Here is a 20,183-nt window from a genome sequence, read left to right as displayed (position 1 = left end):
AACCATCTCAACATTACAAAAAAAAACAACAAAAAAAAAAAAACATCTGGGAGAGAGGAGAATTATAAAATAAAACTACTTTTAAGCAATCAGTAATGGTATAACAGTTCCAAAAAACAATTTTACAAGCTCTTTACAACTCTTTACAAGCTGTTTTTAAGCATCTAGTAAACAGATTGATATACATTGAACAAGATGATTATTAAAACGTATATACATCCGCTAATACATAATGATTGCTTAACAGCTAGAAAAACTCTTAAATTGAAATTTTATATTATTGCCACATCTCCAACAGTGAGAATGATTAACCCCATCTTTCAAAATGCTCCTTCACTGCCACTCCAAAACATCAGCTATTTATGGTGCCAAGGAATGAACCTCATTCTCTACTTTCCCTATCCTTAAACAAAGCCCAGTAACAAGAAATAAAAAAATTGTAGCAAATGAGCAGCAGTATGAGAGGAAAACAGCTAAAATATGTTAACATTCCAGATAACATATTCAGCATTGTGTCTCACCAAAAAAAAAAAAAGCTTACCCTTTACTGACACTTGTTTTGTGACTCGAGTTGCTTTTTTCTTCCAGTTTAAGTTTTTTACTCTCACTCTTTACACTGTCTTCTTCAATCTACATAAAAGAGTGAAATTTAAAATACTTATTTGAGAGGTGAAAAGTATACTACAGTATATTCTTAACTTTTTCAAAGTTAGTTGCAGTATTACTACTACTATTGCCCAAACAGTACTTAAAGTGGAGAACGGTCAGCAGACTCCAAATAAATTTTTATATATTAAAAAAAAACACCTTTGCAGAAGAATAAAAAACAGTTTCTAAAGGTTATATACATGTAATTAGAAATGCCTTTATTAATATACCTAGACAATTAAAGCATACACATACAGCATATTAAAGCACCCTCTTCATTCACTGAAGTGCAAACTACTCAAATGACTAGTTCCAAGAGTGGGAATCAAGTATGTTTGAATATCCTTTGAACTCTCAAAACTAATAACATTAGCTTTCAATAATCATGTTGGTTTTCCATTTTACTGCTTATTATTAAGTGTCTGTGAATATATATTTGTAGGGATTAAATTCAAATATCAAATTAAAATCATGCCCTATGCTTCCCACAGAAATAGCAGGGGTGTGGAAATCAATTTTTTTTCTACTTGTCCACGGACAAGTAAACTTAGAAAATCCACTTGTCCGCCAGTTCAATTCACTTGCCCTTAAACAAATAACAAAAGTGAAAAAGTTTATTTTATCTCTTTTATTAATACCAAAACTGCCTTCCATTTTAAAACTGAAAAAAGTTCTTTCAGAGAGTAGTATTTTACCACCTTGCTCTAGAACATTATATAAAAGATTCCCTTATTTAATCTCACTAATAAACAATGCCTTCATTATAGTTACACTAGTTCTGTTTCACATATTACAGTTACATAACAGAACACTGTCCTTGAGACATCATTCAACAAAACAGACAATATTGACTTCACAAACTCAACACAGGCATCCCTGCCTCGATGGTCACTCCCTAAATTTACACCATTCTTTTCCTGCACAGAACACAGAAATTGAAAGTCAGTAAATGGCCTGTTGTGCTTTGCAACAGCGTAAGCTGTATCGAACAGCCTAGCCTAACGCTCAACCTCCAAGCGTTCAACTTTAGAAAACGCTTTTTCAATTGAACCAACTTTTTTCTTACTTTTAGACTCATGCTTTGACATACAGGCAATGTGTTTTGCAGACAGCCGATGCGACAGTAGTGTTGACTTTCTTGCCGGTAAATAATGTGGATGTTTTGTTGGCAATAAGTGGATACTGACGGGAAATTTGGCAAAAAATGGAGTCAGTGTCGTCTGCATTTACTCACAGAAACTCTTTGAGCCATTGCGATTGAAAAGACTCTCTTCGTTTTTTTATTATACTCACGATCCCTTTCAACTTTTGTTTTTCTTTTCTTGCCCTCAATGTCAGGTTTTTCAAGGCCTGTTGTGCCAGTTTTAATCAAGAAACGATCCACGTGATGCTACTTGCTTCAGTTTCAGCAACACACATATAGCGAGAAAATGTGCTTACCGCAGTGAATTATGGGTTACACAGAGAATTCCTAAAGATGTATTCGAAATTTCACAAAATTGTACATTTCCAAAGAAGTAAATATTACCGATGATGTCGGGGAAAAAATAATCGCGTCTAAGTGAAGATTTTTATTGATATTTCATAACTTTTGGAAACCGTTAGAATGTTTTTCTTTATATTTAATAAACTGAGCCTGAAACCAACTTGTTTTATATGAAAAATTCTCTAATCAAAAATGATCTATGGACGGCTCATCAAAATTGATGTTGTCACACGATAAATTTCTTAATCCCTCAATATATCACAACCTATGCAAAATCACAAATTTCAGGAAAGATTAACTGCCTAACAAGCTTTGTTATGTGGTGAAAAATTTTGCATTGTAAGTAAAATGACCACATTTTTACGTAGAAATAATGAATTTATCAATATATAAAAGTTATTGATTATAATGAAAAAGCATCAGATTATATCGTAATGTCAGCATGAAAAAAATGACCGCATCTCTAAGCGTGTAAATAGTAGGATAAAATACTTCTGTAAGACCGTAAGAGTGCTTCCGCTTTGAAAAATCAGCCATCATTTTGTAAACAATATTGAAGACCAATTTGAGACATGAAGAACATGCCTAAGTAGACTGTTTCCACACAAAGTATGTACCCAAATGTTTAAAATTTGAAAGTAGTGGTAAAAATGTGCCCTGTGTAGCACATATAATTCTTTTTTTCTCCAGAAAAGTGCACTTGCCCACGGACAACAAACCAGAAAAACACGCTTGTCCAATAGTCAATTTAACCGTGTCGGATGAGTCGGGCTTTGGATTTCCGCACCCCTGAATAGCAAGGAACCAGATGTGGATAGATGACAGTAACATTATTCTAAAGCACTAAATAACCAGCGAATAAAAAGAAACCAGCCAAATAATTTAAAAAAAATTTTGTTTTACCTTATGCTTTCTTTTGCCTTTGGCAGAACTCCTTTCCAAAGGCGGTTTCTGAAAATCTTTATTTTCCCTTTCCACTGTGCTCTCAATCTCGACCTTGGAGTGTTCTATATCCTTAAACTGTCTTCCTGGTATTCTGCTCAGAAGAGTCAAATCAATCCTAACAATCAGGGACTGTATAACAGAATACCGATCATCTGGATCGCTCAGGGGAGAGAGTGGTACCTTCTCTTCCATAGGAGAGAAAATTCTTGGCCTAAAAAAACCATCCTCATCCTCTGTACACTGTTTGCTCACTGGAGTCTGGACACTTTCAGAATATTTTGGCGTCTGTGAGGAAGAAGGGGTGCTTTCATTTCCCTCTGAATCAGAGGATGAGTTGTCTGTATCTACAAATTCTCTAGATTTTTGTGGAGTCTTGCTAGGAGTCTTGAATTTACGCTTTTCTGGAGCAGGTCGAGGTGATGACTTTGACTCTTTTTTAATGCCGAGTTTTCTGGGCCCTTTTGTTGCTGCTTTTGGCCGGTTTGAAGGTATTTCAGGAGGAGTTTCACTTTCAACTTTTAAACCACCCTTTGGTTCCTCAGGCACAGGTGGCTTTTCAGATTTTTTGGGCTTTTTTATACCTACTGATCTTCTTTGTGGTGTTGTATTCTCACTTTGTGCAGGGGACCTTTGCCGACCACGGCCAGTTTCAGACACCTTCTGGGAGGCACGAGAGTCTCTTCCAGGAGTAGAGGCATTGAACTCTTTGGACCCATTTTGGCTAGGATACCCTCTGCCTGTACTCTGGTCACGGTTTTCCTTCTTGTAATTTGGTGGAACATTGCTCTCCACAGAAGATGCTGGTGAAACCTTGTTTCCTTTATTTAGCCAGTTGTCAAGTTGCCACTTGTTTGTTGGTGGTGGTTCAGGCTATGAAAATTAATGTAATTATGTGTCATAATACAGTATATACAATTTGCAATTTTTACACAGCACTGAAAGTAAAATTTTATACATTCACTGCGATCAATCAAGTTGCAATAACATTCATAGTTATTAGCTAAATTTAAATATGTAAGTAATCAAGTAGAAAAATTAGTCATACAAAATTGTAAGTAAATACATCATTGATAAAGGAATGCAAGAGGTAAAATCTCACATTTTGGTGCACATTTAGAATTAAATTATTCCACATAAATGCAGATTCAATGCAGCATGATTTCAAAAAGAAATGGAGTGAAGGTTTAAACTCTCTTAACTTTAAATCCCACCTCAGGGGATGTGACACGCGATGGTTCATTGGCCTCACTGTCACTTGAACTGCTCTCACTCTCCGAATCTGATTCAGAACTGCTTTCTGTTCCACTGTGACTACTAGAATCATCCCGTGAATGTTCTGCCCCTTCACTATTGTGTTGGGATGGCTCAGAATTACTACTGAACAAGAAACAAGAGAGAAATGCTTCAGGTTTTTTCCCCTTAATACCAGTACATCTCTTCATAATAATACAGAAATTAAAATACCTTGCAGATGTATTCCTAGGTGCAGTTTTTATTGATCCCTGTTAAGAAAACAAATTAAGATAATCAATCCATGGGAATACCACTACATTATGTTCTTACATAAACAAAAAAACAAAACAAAATTATACCTGTTCTCCATCACTGTCTTCGCTGCTGCTTAGTTTAAGGTCATCTTCTAGCATACTATAGCAAACAAATTAAACAGCTATGAGACCACATGTTGTAAAAACATAAGCATACTATTTATAATGAGGTATTTGTGTTACTTAACAATTTTTGAAAGCAGTTGGATTACATGTAAGAATGTGAACAAAAAACTAGAACAAATTTAACTTTCTACATTATGAAGTTTTCTAGACTAAATTAAAAGTTTGTACTTATTATAAGAGAAAAGAGAGATACTTTTTGCATATTAAACCTGTGTGCAATGAAATTAGTTTTTATGGAAAATAATTTTAAATACTTACTTTGCTGGATCCCCATCACAACTAGGGTTTTGAAAAGAGAAAAAGAACACCACATTTAAATTGTTTATATTATATAGCAAGTTCAAGCTGTGAATTCAACACATTAAAAATTAATGAAATCATTCACTTTAAATGTGAAAACAATTGATGGACAAATTAATAAAGGATTGGAACATCTAACATTAGCTACTATCAAGTATTGTCTGGGAGCCATGTCAAGCTACAGCAAAGGTTTAACACACATTTTTGCCACATAACCAGAGACATGGGCTTCTCAAAAAAAAAAGATAATATGCAATATCCTGTGTTCATAAATTGTGCTATTTTTAAATTTCTGAACAGTTGTAAATGTATGATGGCACTGCAAATTGGTCATTTGTTGAAAGAAGATTTTTACTGTACTTCTTTACAGGATGATACTACTACCTATTAACTTCACACTTGTTGCATTTTATATATAAATTTAGTAGCACTGGAAAGCTTCTTTCTATGCAGTATCATCCTTGGTATTTCCTTCTGGTGCAGTAAATAACCCCAGAGACAATACAGTCTTGCCCAACACAGCTTCGGGCCAAGACAAAAGTGGTGGTGGACCACCGCACATTAAATGTAAAGGGATTTCCTGGTAGAAAGGCAAGCACAATGGCCATAACGTTACCATCATAGCTTGCAAGGTGCCGTTTTTATGTCGATAGATCACACTGCAGAGTATTACCACTTGCGATTATGAAAACAGTACCTTTTCCCCCCAGCTTTGATCAGGAATTATTTCCAAGCATTACTGTCAATGTTAATTAGGGTTTTGAAGAGGGGAATTGGGGAGAGAAGTGTGATGTAAACTATTCATGAGATCTTGGGACAAAAAGTTAAATATCAAAAACCAGACTTGTGCAACTTTAAAAATGACAAGAGAAGCCGTGCCTGCCAGGATGCGATTATGGTGCAATGGCGAGATATTACTCTTGGAATTGCAATAAATGACTAGAGACAATATGGCTCCACACTGGGAAGCTTGGGGCAATAACAAAAACAAAACGGGAAATGTTTGATTAAAGAAAAAGTGAAATAAAATGGGTTGGAACTGAATCTGGATTTCTTGGTTGAAATGCAAGCTTGATAACCATCACAACCTGTACAATACTGCTTTGTTTGTTAATAGATCACTCCATATTTCCTATCACTCGCTTCGACTCTGAGCTGCCCATACAAGCATCCTGGCTGCAGGAAAAAAAGTTAGATGTCAAAAACCCGAATTAAAGTGAAAGGAACATGTGTGTCAGATTTCAGGTCTGTGGCTTGCACAACAAAACTGTTCATAAAGAAACTGATTTTGCATTATAGATTGGGACTGCAAATGGAATTCTTTAAAAATTAAAATGATATTAAATCTATTATATTTGATTCACATTTCATTATACTTAAAATTAGAAAATTGTTATTGAAATATAGCTTCAGTTTTTTAATATGCAATTTCTGACACAAAAAAAAAAACTAAACTAAAAACAAATGTACAATCTGGACTTGTTAGATCATCTATTTTTGATAAAAGTAATGTTTCTCACCTAATTCAAAACACACCAGATCTAAATTACATGTCCTCTGTGTTAAAGTATGGCTTAAGATTATCAGTAATTGTGTTTACTGTTCTCTGCAGTACAATGTGTTGTTGGTACATGTTGTAGAGTATGTGCTAATGCAAATAACTGTGTGACAATCACTCTTAAACAATTATACTAATCACAAAAAAACCCAAAAAACTGAAAAACTTTGAAAAAAATTTTACTTTCAATAATGTTAACAATTTAAAGTGAAACATTACCATGTTGAAAGCAAAGAGGTAAAGTTCAGATCTGGACAGAACAGTGAAAAACTGACATGCTTATTGGGAATTTATTCGAAACTCAAATATCCGAAAACTTAAAATAGTAAACTGGAGAGTAAAATCTATATTCAACAAGTGTTGTGAGCTTGCAAGTTCTTAAAATGAAAACAAGTACATGTGGAGGGATTGCAGGGGGAGCATGTACAGATTTCTTTCAAGTTCAATCTGCAAATAAGTTTAAAAATGGCACTAATAGTATACATACAACCAGAGGTGGGTAGTAACGAGTTACATTTACTTAACTTTTATATATATAAAAAAAAAAATGAACTTCTAAGAGTAGTTTTACTGCACCATACTTTTTACTTTTACTTGAGTACATTTGTGAAGAAAAAAACGCTACTCTTACTCCGCTACACTGAACACTCGACTCGTTACTTTTTTCCATTTATACATTAAACTATATTTTTGCAAGAGAGAAGTTGCCAGTGGATCTACAGAATGACTGTTTCACCAATCAGACGTAGCCATGCAGTCACATGACCACACACAAACTTCCTGTGTCTTGCAGCCTGTGAGAGACTTTTTAAGTCACGAGGGCTCCTATTCACTGCTAAACGGTCACAGCTTCACTACAAAAACCAGATCATCGTTCCCAAGCCTGCCTTTCATGTCTTTTCTCCTTTTCTTTGATTCCCCCTTCTTTTTTGTGCTGACCCGTATATATATACGGAGTGTCTCCATGGGCCTTAATCACAAGCCACGGTAAGCCAATAAATCAATTGAGAATGATCGGACCTGCACACTAGCACTTGTCGGCAAAGATCTTCGTTTCGGGTCCACTACCTCTCGTCAGACGATCCAACGAGTACTACAGTCGTCTGCTAGGGTTGAACAACTGGCTACAGGGTTTCTGCAAGAAGAAGGATGTCGGCTTCATCAACAATTGGAATCTCTTCTTGGAAAGGCCGCGTCTCTTCAAGCGTGATGGCCTGCATCCGAACAGTTTCGGCGCCCGGGTCCTCTCCGAAAACATATCGAAGGTAATTCGTTTTTCTTGACTATCTATCTCTGCTCTTAACCCCTTCCGAAATAATACTGCTGTGCCAGGACATGATGAATGTTTAATAGAGTCTTCCGTTAAAGTTCACACCATTAATACTGTAATAAGCAATCTCAATGCACGTAGAAAACCTAGGAAATACGGCATAAACTCCAATAATCTAATTAAAATCACTATTTTAGAGGAACAATGTATTAAAACTATAAAAACAGATCGCAGATTAAACAAAAATATACACAGAGCGCTAATAATAATAATTTAGTTCCTATTCCAAATAACAATAACGCATATAGTACTCATCTCTGCACCTCCGAAACATTAAATATGGCACTATTAAATGTCAGAGCTTTAACTAACAAAACGTTTTTATCAACGATCTTATTAGTGATAAAAAAATAGATCTTATTGCACTAAATGAAACGTGGTTGAATTCAGATGCCGCGTCAGTTTTAATCGAATCTGCGCCTCCGGATTACAGTTTTACTCATTCAAACCGCCAGGGAAAAGGGGCGGATTGGCTAACATTTACTCGAGCGATTAAAATGTAAAGATGTCAGTTTTGGTAAGTTCAAGTCCTTTGAGTATCTCGCCGTTGTTATTCATGGAGATTCTCAAGTTCTAATACTATCCGTGTATAGACCTCCTAAATATAACGCGTTTTTGAGGAATTCTCTGACTTAATGTCAATTTTAATTACTAATTATGACACACTCCTAATAGTTGGCGACTTTAATTTTCATATAGATAATCAGTGTGATCTAAAAGTAAAAGAATTTATGAACCTCCTGGATTCTTTTGATTTGAGACAACTCATAAATCAGCCTACACATAAAGCAGGTCATACATTAGACTTAGTGATTACTAAAGGACTGAAAGTTGATATAAAACAGATCATTGATATTGGTCTATCAGACCATTTTCTTCTACTTTTAATATAGAAATAATGATAAAAACACTCATGAGAAGCATATTGTTAAAAACGCTTCTTTGATTCGCAGCAGCTTTAAAACTTACAAACATTTTAAGCAATCAGTCCGTTTATAGTGCCAGCTATAATAGCGAGGACAATGTAAATAGTAAGGTGGAAAGATTTAATTCTAAAGTGAGAGCTGCTGTTGACATAGTTGCACCTGAAAAGACAGTGAAAAAATCTTCTAGCATTGGTATACCATGGAAGACCCAAAGAGTGTCTGATTTAAAGAGAACATGCCGTAGAGCTGAGCGTCAATGGAGGAAGAGTAAACTTACTATCCACCACGAAATATTAAAAGTCAAAATAACAGAATACAATAACACTGTCCGTCTTGAGAGACGCTGCTATTTCTCTAATATTATAAATAACAATGCTAGTAATCCTAGAGTCTTATTTTCAACAATTGATCGCCTACTAAACCCAGGTAGCTCAAAGGAATGCCTCCTAAGTGCTTCCAGTGAAACCTGTGAGGCTGTCGCTGTATTCTTCAATCAAAAATTAATGATATTAGAAATAACATAGTATATCTCCCCAACACTAAGGATCCCCCTAAACCCCAACATCCTGTTATAAACAAATTAAACTCTTTCACTAGGATAGATTTACCTGATTTACAAAAATAATATCTCAATTAAAACCCTCCACCTGCCCTTGACCCGATACCAACAAGGTTTTTCAAAGAAGTATCAGGCGTGCTAATTGATAATGTTCTTGACATAGTAAATTCGTCACTAGATACTGGGGTCTTCCCAGACTGTCTTAAGACTGCTGTAGTTAAACCCCTACTTAAGAAACATAATCTTGACCCCTCGCTCTTGAAAATTTTAGACCCATCTCTAACTGCCCTTCTTAAGTAAAGTTCTAGAGAAGGCAGTCATTATGCAGTTAAATGACCACCTAAATAAACATGCTATTCTTGATAAATTTCAGTCAGGTTTTAGAACAAATCACAGCACAGAAACTGCACTCGTTAAAGTAGTAAATGACTTGCGGGTAAATGCAGACAGAGGCCATTTATCTGTTCTCATCCTCTTAGATCTGAGTGCTGCATTTGACACCATTGATCACAACATTCTTAGAAATCGCCTTAGTCAATGGGTGGGCCTCTCTGGCAGTGTCTTAAATTGGTTTGAATCCTACCTGACAGGGAGAAAATATTTTGTTAGTTGTGGGAATTACAACTCAAGACACATGATATCCAATATGGTGTTCCACAAGGCTCTATCCTGGGTCCGCTGTTATTCTCAATCTACATGCTTCCGTTAGGTCAGATTATCTCAGGGCACAACGTGAGCTACCACAGCTATGCTGATGACACACAGCTGTACTTATCAATAGCACCTGATGACCCGATTCTATTGATTCACTAACACAATGTCTGACTAGTATCTCAGAATGGATGAATAGTAATTTTCTCAAGTTAAATAAAGAGAAAACTGAAATTTTAGTGATCAGCAATAATGGATACAATGAGGCTATTAGAAATAAACTGGATACATTAGGATTAAAAGTCAAGACGGAGGTAAAAAGCTTAGGGGTGATTGTTGACTGTAATCTGAATTTTAAATCACATATTAATCAGATCATTAGGACAGCATTTTTCACTTAAGAAACATAAGTAAAGTTAGACCTCTTTATCACTGAAAGATGCTGAGAAATTAGTTCACGCGTTTGTTTTCAGTCGACTAGATTACTGTAACGCACTCCTCTCAGGACTACCCAAAAAGATATAAATCGTTTGCAACTAGTGCAGAATGCAGCTGCTAGAATCCTAACTAGGAAAAGAAAATCAGAACACATTACTCCAGTTTTGATGTCACTACACTGGTTACCTGTGTCATTCAGAATTGACTTTAAAATTCTGCTTATGGTTTATAAAGCCTTAAATAATCTCGCCCCATCTTATATATCGGAATGTCTGACACCTTATATTCCAAATCGTAACCTCAGATCCTCAAATGAGTGTCTCCTTAGAATTCCAAGAACAAAACTTAAAAGAAGTGGTGAGGCGGCCTTCTGCTGTTATGCACCTAAAATCTGGAATAGCCTGCCAATAGGAATTCGCCAGGCTGATACAGTAGAGCACTTTAAAACACTGCTGAAAACACATTACTTTAACATGGCCTTTTTATAACTTCATTTTAATCGTAATTTAACTTAATCCTGATACTCTGTATGTTCAATTCATCATAACAACTATTCATGGTGGCTCTAAAATCGGTACTGACCCCTACTCTCTTTTCTGTTTCTTTTTCCGGTTTCTTTGTGGTGGTGGCCTGCGCCACCTCCACCTACTCAAAGCTTCATGATGCTCCAACAATGATGGACGGATTAAAAGGAAGAAGTCTACGTGACCATCATCATCATCAAGCCCTTCCGTGAGAACCCTAAATCCAAAGAGGACTGTTTCATTTATGTTAGGTAGAATGCCCAGAGGGGACTGGGCGGTATCATGGTCTGGAATCCCTACAGATTTTATTTTTCTCCAGCCGTCTGGAGTTTTTTTGTTTTTCTGTCCCCTGGCCATTGAACCTTACTCTTATTCGATGTTAATGTTGATTTATTTTTTATAATTATGTCTTTCATTTTTCTATTCTTTAATATGTAAAGCACTTTGAGCTACTGTTTGTATGAAAATGTGCTATATAAATAAATGTTGTTGTTGTTGTTGTAGCTGGAAGAATTAACACTGTTAAGATGAATATTCTTCCTAAGCTCCTTTTTTATTTCAAAACATCCCAATATACATTAATAAATCATTCTTTAGGCAATTAGATTCAACAATAACCTCATTTACTTGGAATTCAAAACATACATGCATCAAAAGAGCGACCCTACAAAGGCAGAAGGCGGCATGGCTCTACCTAACTTCCAGTTTTATTACTGGGCAGCAAATATACAGGCGGTAAGAACCTGGACACAAATAGAAGAACATACACAGGCATGGACCGCAATATAAGTAAAATCCTGCAGTACTTCTTCATATTCCTTGCTCTGTGCTCCAATAAACACACGCTATCGGCAATATACTAATAACCCAATTATGCTCCACTCACTTAGAATCTGGAACCAATGTAGAAAGCATTTTAAGATGGAGAAGCTTCTATCTGTGGCACCTCTGCAAGAGAACCACCTCTTTCAACCTTCACAAACATATGCAGTTTTTAATATCTAAAAAAACTTTGGAATTAACTTGCTTAGAGATCTTTATATAGACAACATCTGTGCATTCTATGAACAATTACATTCCAAATTTAACATTCCAGCTACACATTTCTTTCACGATCTTCAAATTGGGAACTTTCTTAAACAGAACCTCCCAGATTTTCCTCATCTTGCACCCTCATCCATGCTAGAAAAAATATTGCTCAATCTCAAGGACTTAGACTCCATCTCTACAATATATAAAATCATTTTACAGTCCCTCCCTTTCAAAGATCCAAGAGGACACTGGGAAAAAGATCTCTCAATTAATATATCAGAAAAGGAGTGGAAAGTAGCAATGCAGAGAAGTCACTCGAGCTCCATATGCGCAAAGCATACAATTATACAACTTAAAATTATATATCAAGCACATCTGTCTCGTCTAAAACTCTCCAAAATGCTTCCAGGGCATGATCCAACCTGCGAACGTTCCAACCAAGTCCCAGACTCACTGGGTCACATGTTCTGGGCCTGCACCAAATTAACATTATTCTGGACAAAAACTTTTAAATTACCTTTCAGATAGCCTTGGACTCACAATCCCTCCTAACCCATTAACAGCTGTGTTTGGGGTTCTTCCAGAGGGGCTTAAAGTGGAGAAAGACAAACAAATTGTGATTGCATTCACTACACTTTTGGCACGCAGACTTCTTCTGATAAAAACTGGAAGAACCCAAACTCTCCTCTTTTAAGTCAGGGGGAAACCGATGTGTTATATTATTTGAAATTGGAAAAAATCAAATACTCAAGAGGATTCGTACAGACTTTTTTCAAAACATGGCAGGATCTAATCAGTAATATTTTAAAATAAGTTCATAAAGCACTTCAAATTTATTAATTTAGGTATGTTTACAAGCCTTAAATTTAACGCCGTTCGGCTTGCTCTCTCACTCAGGGGTGGGGATCGCTCTGTTCTTAACTCAATTTTTCTTTTTGTAAAAACTGGATTGCTTTGTATGGATTGTAATAAAATTAATTAAAAATAAATAAATAAAAAAAAAAAAAAAGAATGATCGGACCCGCATGTGCAGTGCAACTCGCTCTAACTACCTCATTAACTCCCTGCGGTCGTGCAATTGCGCCCACGGAGAGTGACACGGCTTTATGGATTTGAAACTGGCCTCTTTTTTTTTTTTTTTTATGTCGTGGACCCGCTACACCATTAAGTGAATATGCGGTATTATACTGTCAGTGTATCTTGTCACTGTAAGTAGTTTGCACTGTTCAAACATACATGTTATCCACGGTAGGTATCGGCTTCAAAAGCTTTGTGAAAAACAGATTTGGAACTTTGTGTTATTTGTGCATCTTTACTTTGTAAAGATGTGATTTATTTTTACTCATTTTTTTATTTTATTATTTGGAAATAGCAGAATTTGCACATTTTATATTTTTGTCTGTCTTATTACAACATTTCTAAAAAATAAATTATGTTCAAACAGTTACTCAGTACTTGAGTAGTCTTTTCACCAAGTACTTTTTTTTACTCTTACTCGAGTACAATTTTTGGCTATTCTACCCACCACTGGATACAACTAATAGTTGCACTTGTAGGGTCATATTGTACTGGGCTGACATATTTACCAGTGATGTAAAAAGTTCACAGAAACACACTCACTGCAATAACTTTCTTGTAGTCTTTGGTTTATTCAACAGTAAAGTCGTTTGTGATTCAGTGAACACTGACACACCATTAAAGAGCACTATATACTGCCATTACTTGTTTTATCAGACATTATTGCATCACACAGGAAATATGTACAACAGCAACTATAACCTCTTGCATAATGTTTATGGGTTAGGAGATGAGCCTTGGGAAAACTGTAAATCACAATATGAGATTAAGACAATCTTTGCAATCTGATTTACTCCAGACAACACGTTACTGACACTTCTCATCCTTGCCATGCATTTACTGTATTTAATAATTTGTTTATTTTTCATTACATCTTGTTAACATACAATGACTTGTTTGAGTCATCATCAATTGATCAAGACCTTCCAAGATATACTGTCATGTGCTCTATTTGATGATTGTTTTGTACTTTCATCTGCTAAGAACAAACCTTAAAACATATTCAGATTATCTGCATTCTGACCAGACTTTCCAATATAGTAACAAATTACTGCACAAATGTAGCTTACCAAAAACCACTAAACCCCATAACGTGTATAACAAAAATCTTTCAAATATGACAGACTGCAAGGTATATTTTGCAACTTTAACAGGAAAGTAGTTGACAATGACAACTAATATTTTTTAGTGGTCTTAAGACTGATTACATGAAAACAGTATTTGAAAATTAAGAACTTAATGGACACATATGCAGAAGGTGCTCTAAAATTCCATTTGATGGATTTTGACCACAACTTTTTTATATGTCACTTGGTGGAAATTTAGTATTTACTATTAATAATTTCTCAAATATTAAATCTCTGAAGTTTTAGCAATATGACAAGACATTTTACTCGTTCTCATACTCCTAGCTTGTTTAAACTGAAATTTACAACACATGCTGTATCCAAGTATAATACACCAATATTAGCAAAACCTACACCTACAGAGGCAAACCTGTTCTCCTTGTCGCGTACACACCTGCTTTAAGTAATATTTTGAGATTAATGTGCATTATTTATAAAGTCCAATGTATGCACATTTAAACAGAAAATATGTATTTTCATACAAACAGGCTATTCTAATATTTAAACAAACTTAAAGTATAAAACAAGCTGCCTAAAAACATCTGGCCAAATATACTTTTGGATACAAATTCAGATACAGTATGTAGGTGAATTTAAGCAGAAAATGCACACTGTACAAATACATACCCCTTGGAAGGCTGACCACTTGACAGCTTAGGTGAGATATAACGCTCTGTAACATAAAAACAAGCAACATTTTAATTTTTTTATATAAAAAATAAGAGATTAACTGTCATTATTAAATATGAAAGAGAACTTTCTTTGGCAGTGAAAACCATAGCCAATAGAAACATTAACCGTAGACACTTAAACAACTCATTTTCAAAAAAATAAAATGGTAAGATGAGGCAACGTTTAACATTTGTGTTAAATTCTCATAAAAAAAATTGGATACATTGTTTTTATAAGACTATAGACCAATCTACTTACTCTGCCCTCCAGTACTAAAATTTGAATGCTGACTCTCCTATTGGAAAGGTGAAAAGATTATTAGAACATATTTAGCTAACAGATTTTGCACAGGTATCCAATTAAAATTACAGACAAAAAGTGATTAACAAAAAAGCTCCAGTTAAACCAGAATTGGCTTCCAAGGCACTAATTATTCCAAATACCTAAAACATAGTTGCAGATTTTATAATGACTATTTTTTAATGCAGATTCAGTATGACAATACAGGTAATCAAGATTTAATGAATACTGCAAACTAAATGAGATGTGAAGCCATGCTTCTCAACCAGACCCTCTTTATTGTGGTCAACAATTTTATTGATCCTGTCCTACTGTTTACTAAAAAAAACTTTTCTTGGTTAAAATAGCAACATTATACATATCTCTAATTTAAATTAATTGTATTTCATTATTCCATACCTCTTGCCATTAACGTTTACTATATAAAAGTTTTAACAGAACAAAATCAAGAATGGACGTCTGTTACACTGCTTCATGTACATAAAACATAAGAAAAAGTTTTATATTATCAAATAAGCTAATTTCAACTTGAGAAAAGTATATACAAATTATGGAAACAAGGAATTAAAGCAGTTACAAATTAGCTCATGTTCATGTTTCTCCAGCATATACTAGGTTATGAAACTTCACAGAACACAGCAAAGCTTTGCAGTCTCTATATCATGCAGTTTCCAACAAGCTATTGATGATTTTTTAGAAGGGTACCGCATAGCTGTATTAGAAATACATGACTATTTCCTTAAAGGCTCTGGGGAAAAAAATGCATGTTGTTTAACAGATCAAAAGAAAAATAATCTGACCTTTGTAGGAAATGGAAATTTGGAAGGCTCCGTTTTACATGGTGTATGAATCGCAGTCAACGGAGGTGGCCATGTCTGTGTCATTTCCTAGAAAAGACCAACATTAAACTAACAAATGTGCAGATATTTCACATTTCACAGAGACTAAGAATTAATTCAGATGTGCTTATTTATTCATTCAATGTGAGGTAAAAGTTTAAAGCTTTCTAATAATGAAAATATTGTTTTCATTTGTGAGACTGTCTGAGGATCAATGAAATATTTTTAAGATAATTCACATAACGGCAAATACTTTTAAATAAATACTGTACAAACCTACATGTTTCATCGGACTTGCATAACAAATGTATATGTAAATATGAAAAAAATTACTCCACTCTAAAAATGGTATAAACTAAAAGAATAAAATTGTTAAGTTTGTGAATGCAAATGACTTTGTTACGAAAATGGGGGAGACTGCAAATTTATCCAATAGAATACAATATACAAAAAAACAATTTTGCATTCACAAAAGTACACATTTAATGCAATGATTTATGGATGTATAAAGGAGAAATTTTAAATACACATTATAGTGAAAGAAAAAAAAAATAATGAGGCAAGGATTTTTAAATTCTTACCTTTAAAATCTCATCTACACAGCTAGCATCACCAGACATTGATGCCTATATTAAGGAAAGTGATAAAAACATAAAATTTGAATTTTAAATAGCTACAATAAATTCTACTAAATTTAGTACATAAAAAAATGTTACACAATTTTCTTCTTACAACCATTATCAAGAATCACAACTCCTGCCATACAAAACACACAAAAACTACAGTACTGCCTAAAAACTATGAACATCTCTTTAAAGTCTAATACGCTTTCGATATAAAGGTTAACATGCTTTACTTTCTCCAGTTTTCATTGACATTAAGCATTTTAGGAATAATTGAGAATTATCTGCAAAAGTTTAAAAGGAAACTTTATATCCCATGTTATTTTTCACCAGCTACCAGGTCCATGATATAGAAACTGCTAGGTGCATACATATGCAGCATTATATTCCTACTTAATCAATAACAGGGGAAAAAAAAAAAAAAAAACCCTCAGAACGTGAACTTTAGAAATTTAAAATCTCTTGGACTGTGGTTGATATTGGTTATCATAATAGGCAACAAATAACCAATGATAACAATCTAAGCTTATCATTATGTCACTGATTCTCTGAGGGATTTCTGGCATCTCAGAAAAGGTGTACTAAAAAAAAGTACAAAATAAAAAAGTAAAACGTTATTTCAGCAGCAAGTTTTTTTTTTTTTAAAGAAATTGGGCTAAACAGAACCACAGGGTTTTTTTGTTTTTTTTTAAACACACACAAAGCCTTCATAATACATGCCAGATATATGTACTGAATTTAAACAATGAAAATTAGTTTTTTTAAAAACAAAACTGATACAGCAAAATTAGCCTTTTGTTTTTATTTTACTATACTTTCCACAGAAAACTGTATGAAAGCATTTCTTTTATTACTAGGAAACTAACCCACCTGGACTACATTTTCCTAGCTATTCCGTTTCAAAACTGGAATCATAAAACCCTACAACTAAAGTACTTATTTTATTTCACTAGATCAGCTATAGCACATATACACACACATATCTTACCTCAAGGGGTTGAGAAGGTATCTTGAGTTTAGCTAGAGATGCCTTGCTACTTGGTTTCATTTCTGCAATGTTGCTGCTATGTGACTGACTTATGTAATGCTCTGATGACATTTTGGGTTCAAGAGACTCCTGACCATCCATTGGACGAACATAAGCAGTTGGTTTTTGCTGCATTGAACTGGGCTTTGACATCAACGATGGTGGAAAAGTCTGGTTTGCATGCTGACCATTTGATGAAAAAGTGTGTACACGAGAAGGAGAGTCCCAGTTTGCTTCATGATCTCGTGGCGACTTGGACCGATGGTGCTCTTTACTATGGTGTTCTCCACCATGAGACCTGGAATGGCTAGAATTCAAAGAACCCTTGGTAGGGCTGGATGAATGAGATTTTGAGTGTTCTGACCCATGCTTGCTTTTCTTTTGTCCACTAATATTATACTCTCTTTCGTGTCTTTGGGTGCTGCTGCTGCTAGTCCTTTGGCCACTATTGTGGCTGCTCTGTACACTAGATCGTTTCTGTGTTTGTGACGAAGTTGTTGATGAAGAGGAAGAGGAGGAGTTGTTTGCAGCAGGTCCAACGGGAGTCCATTTGCTGCTCTGACTTGAACCACTGCTGCTATGTTGTTCCCTAAATAGAGAGGGACTAGATTTGTCCTCTGGTGTAGATGGGACAGTTGGTTTGGGCATTACGATGAGCTTCTGAAGTGATTTATCTCCTATAAGTTCTTTCATTTCGTCGTAATTACCAAGCATGCTCTGGATTCTGCTAGATAGTTTATCCTCTTTACAGGACTGTAAAGAAAAGTGACACAGTATAAAATTATCTTAAGTCAAAATGTTGTATAAAACAAGTACATACTGCCTGAAACAAATCTAAAGTTATGCAGTACACATCTAACCTAAAACAATGTGTATAAAATTGCTTATTTTTTATATATTTATATGCATACACATACATATATATTTTTTAAACAGTTAATGTCTTGCCTTCCCAAAATTTATAATACACATATACACACACACACCTCATCGTCTAAGACTGCACAGAGACTACTTGTATATGAAGGTGTCTCTTTCCAATAATTCAAATATAATGCAGTTAAGTATGATCTTATGTTGTTTTTGTAATTTTATTGATTTTATTAAAAACAAATAGCATTCCATAAAAAGAATTCTTGTTTAACACAAACAAAAATCCTTAGAGGAAGCATTCTTTATTATAGCATGGTCAGAATGATAATAGAAAAAATGATAGAGGTTAATTTTATAAACTATTGAATTTACATAGTGTCATTCAATGCATACATTTTACACTAATTAGTTCATTGGCTTACATTAAAATGAACTATATAAAAGTCTACTTTATTATATCCTTATTACTCTTATATCCAGCGAGCTGAGCTACCATTCTTGAAATTTCTGCATATGTAATAACTGTCAATTCTGGTTGTTTACTGGACGTCTATATACTTCTTAGTCATCTCAGTCACCTTTCAGTACATTTTCTGCTCATTTGACCTTTATCTGGTTTCTTAATATGACTGAACAGATTTCCAACATCTACTAACCCTGTATACCATTTCTTTACGATGAATGCTATATTTTAATAAGCATATCAAAACACTTTATCCTAATTGACTATGTGACCCCTAAGTTTAACTTTTCTTCCACAGATGTCATTCCTTTGTTGTAAATGGAGTGATGACTAATGTGAACTGCAGTGCCTTCCAGTCGTGCAATATGATCAATTACCTGTTATATAGGTCCCAAAAGATTAAGTATACACTCACCTAAAGGATTATTAGGAACACCATACTAATACGGTGTTTGACCCCCTTTCGTTTTCAGAACTGCCTTAATTCTACGTGGCATTGATTCAACAAGGTGCTGAAAGCATTCTTTAGAAATATTGGCCCATATTGATAGGATAGCATCTTGCAGTTGATGGAGATTTGTGGGATGCACATTCAGGGCACGAAGCTCCCGTTCCACCACATCCCAAAGATGCTCTATTGGGTTGAGATCTGGTGACTGTGGGGGGCATTTTAGTACAGTGAACCCATTGTCATGTTCAAGAAACCAATATGAAATGATTCGAGCTTTGTGACATGGTGCATTATCCTTGCTGGAAGTAGCCATCAGAGGATGGGTACATGGTGGTCATGAAGGGATGGACATGGTCAGAAACAATGCTCAGGTAGCCCGTGGCATTTAAATGATGCCCAACTGGCACTAAGGGGCCTAAAATGTGCCAAGAAAACATCCCCCACACCATTACACCACCACCACCAGCCTGCACAGTGGTAACAAGGCATGATGGATCCATGTTCTCATTCTGTTTATGCCAAATTCTGACTCTACCATTTGAATGTCTCAACAGAAATCAAGACTCATCAGACCAGGCAACATTTTTCCAGTCTTCAACTGTCCAATTTTGGTGAGCTTGTGCAAATTGTAGCCTCTTTTTCCTATTTGTAGTGGAGATGA

At 35.0% G+C, this 20,183-nt stretch overlaps 1 protein-coding gene across 5 annotated transcripts in view; it reads right to left on the bottom strand.

Annotated features, from left to right (window-relative positions):
- Positions 1-20,183, bottom strand: part of aff4 (AF4/FMR2 family, member 4) — a 109,389-nt gene that overhangs the window by 31,519 nt on the left and 57,687 nt on the right. For 3 of the 5 annotated variants that reach the window (XM_039775806.1, XM_039775809.1, XM_039775811.1), the window contains 11 exons: positions 17,697-18,488; positions 16,667-16,711; positions 16,047-16,133; positions 15,205-15,241; positions 14,902-14,947; positions 5,011-5,031; positions 4,672-4,726; positions 4,544-4,581; positions 4,279-4,456; positions 3,038-3,949; positions 542-630 (listed from right to left, as the gene is read on the bottom strand). In XM_039775806.1, the coding sequence (XP_039631740.1) occupies positions 542-630; positions 3,038-3,949; positions 4,279-4,456; positions 4,544-4,581; positions 4,672-4,726; positions 5,011-5,031; positions 14,902-14,947; positions 15,205-15,241; positions 16,047-16,133; positions 16,667-16,711; positions 17,697-18,488 (2,300 nt within the window). The remainder of the gene's footprint in view (positions 1-541; positions 631-3,037; positions 3,950-4,278; positions 4,457-4,543; positions 4,582-4,671; positions 4,727-5,010; positions 5,032-14,901; positions 14,948-15,204; positions 15,242-16,046; positions 16,134-16,666; positions 16,712-17,696; positions 18,489-20,183) is intronic. The other 2 variants (XM_039775808.1, XM_039775807.1) reach the window with 2 other exon arrangements.

The sequence above is a fragment of the Polypterus senegalus genome, chromosome 13 (assembly GCF_016835505.1).
Source record: "Polypterus senegalus isolate Bchr_013 chromosome 13, ASM1683550v1, whole genome shotgun sequence".
NCBI lineage: Eukaryota > Metazoa > Chordata > Cladistia > Polypteriformes > Polypteridae > Polypterus > Polypterus senegalus.
This window is presented reverse-complemented; position numbering and strand designations above follow the sequence as displayed.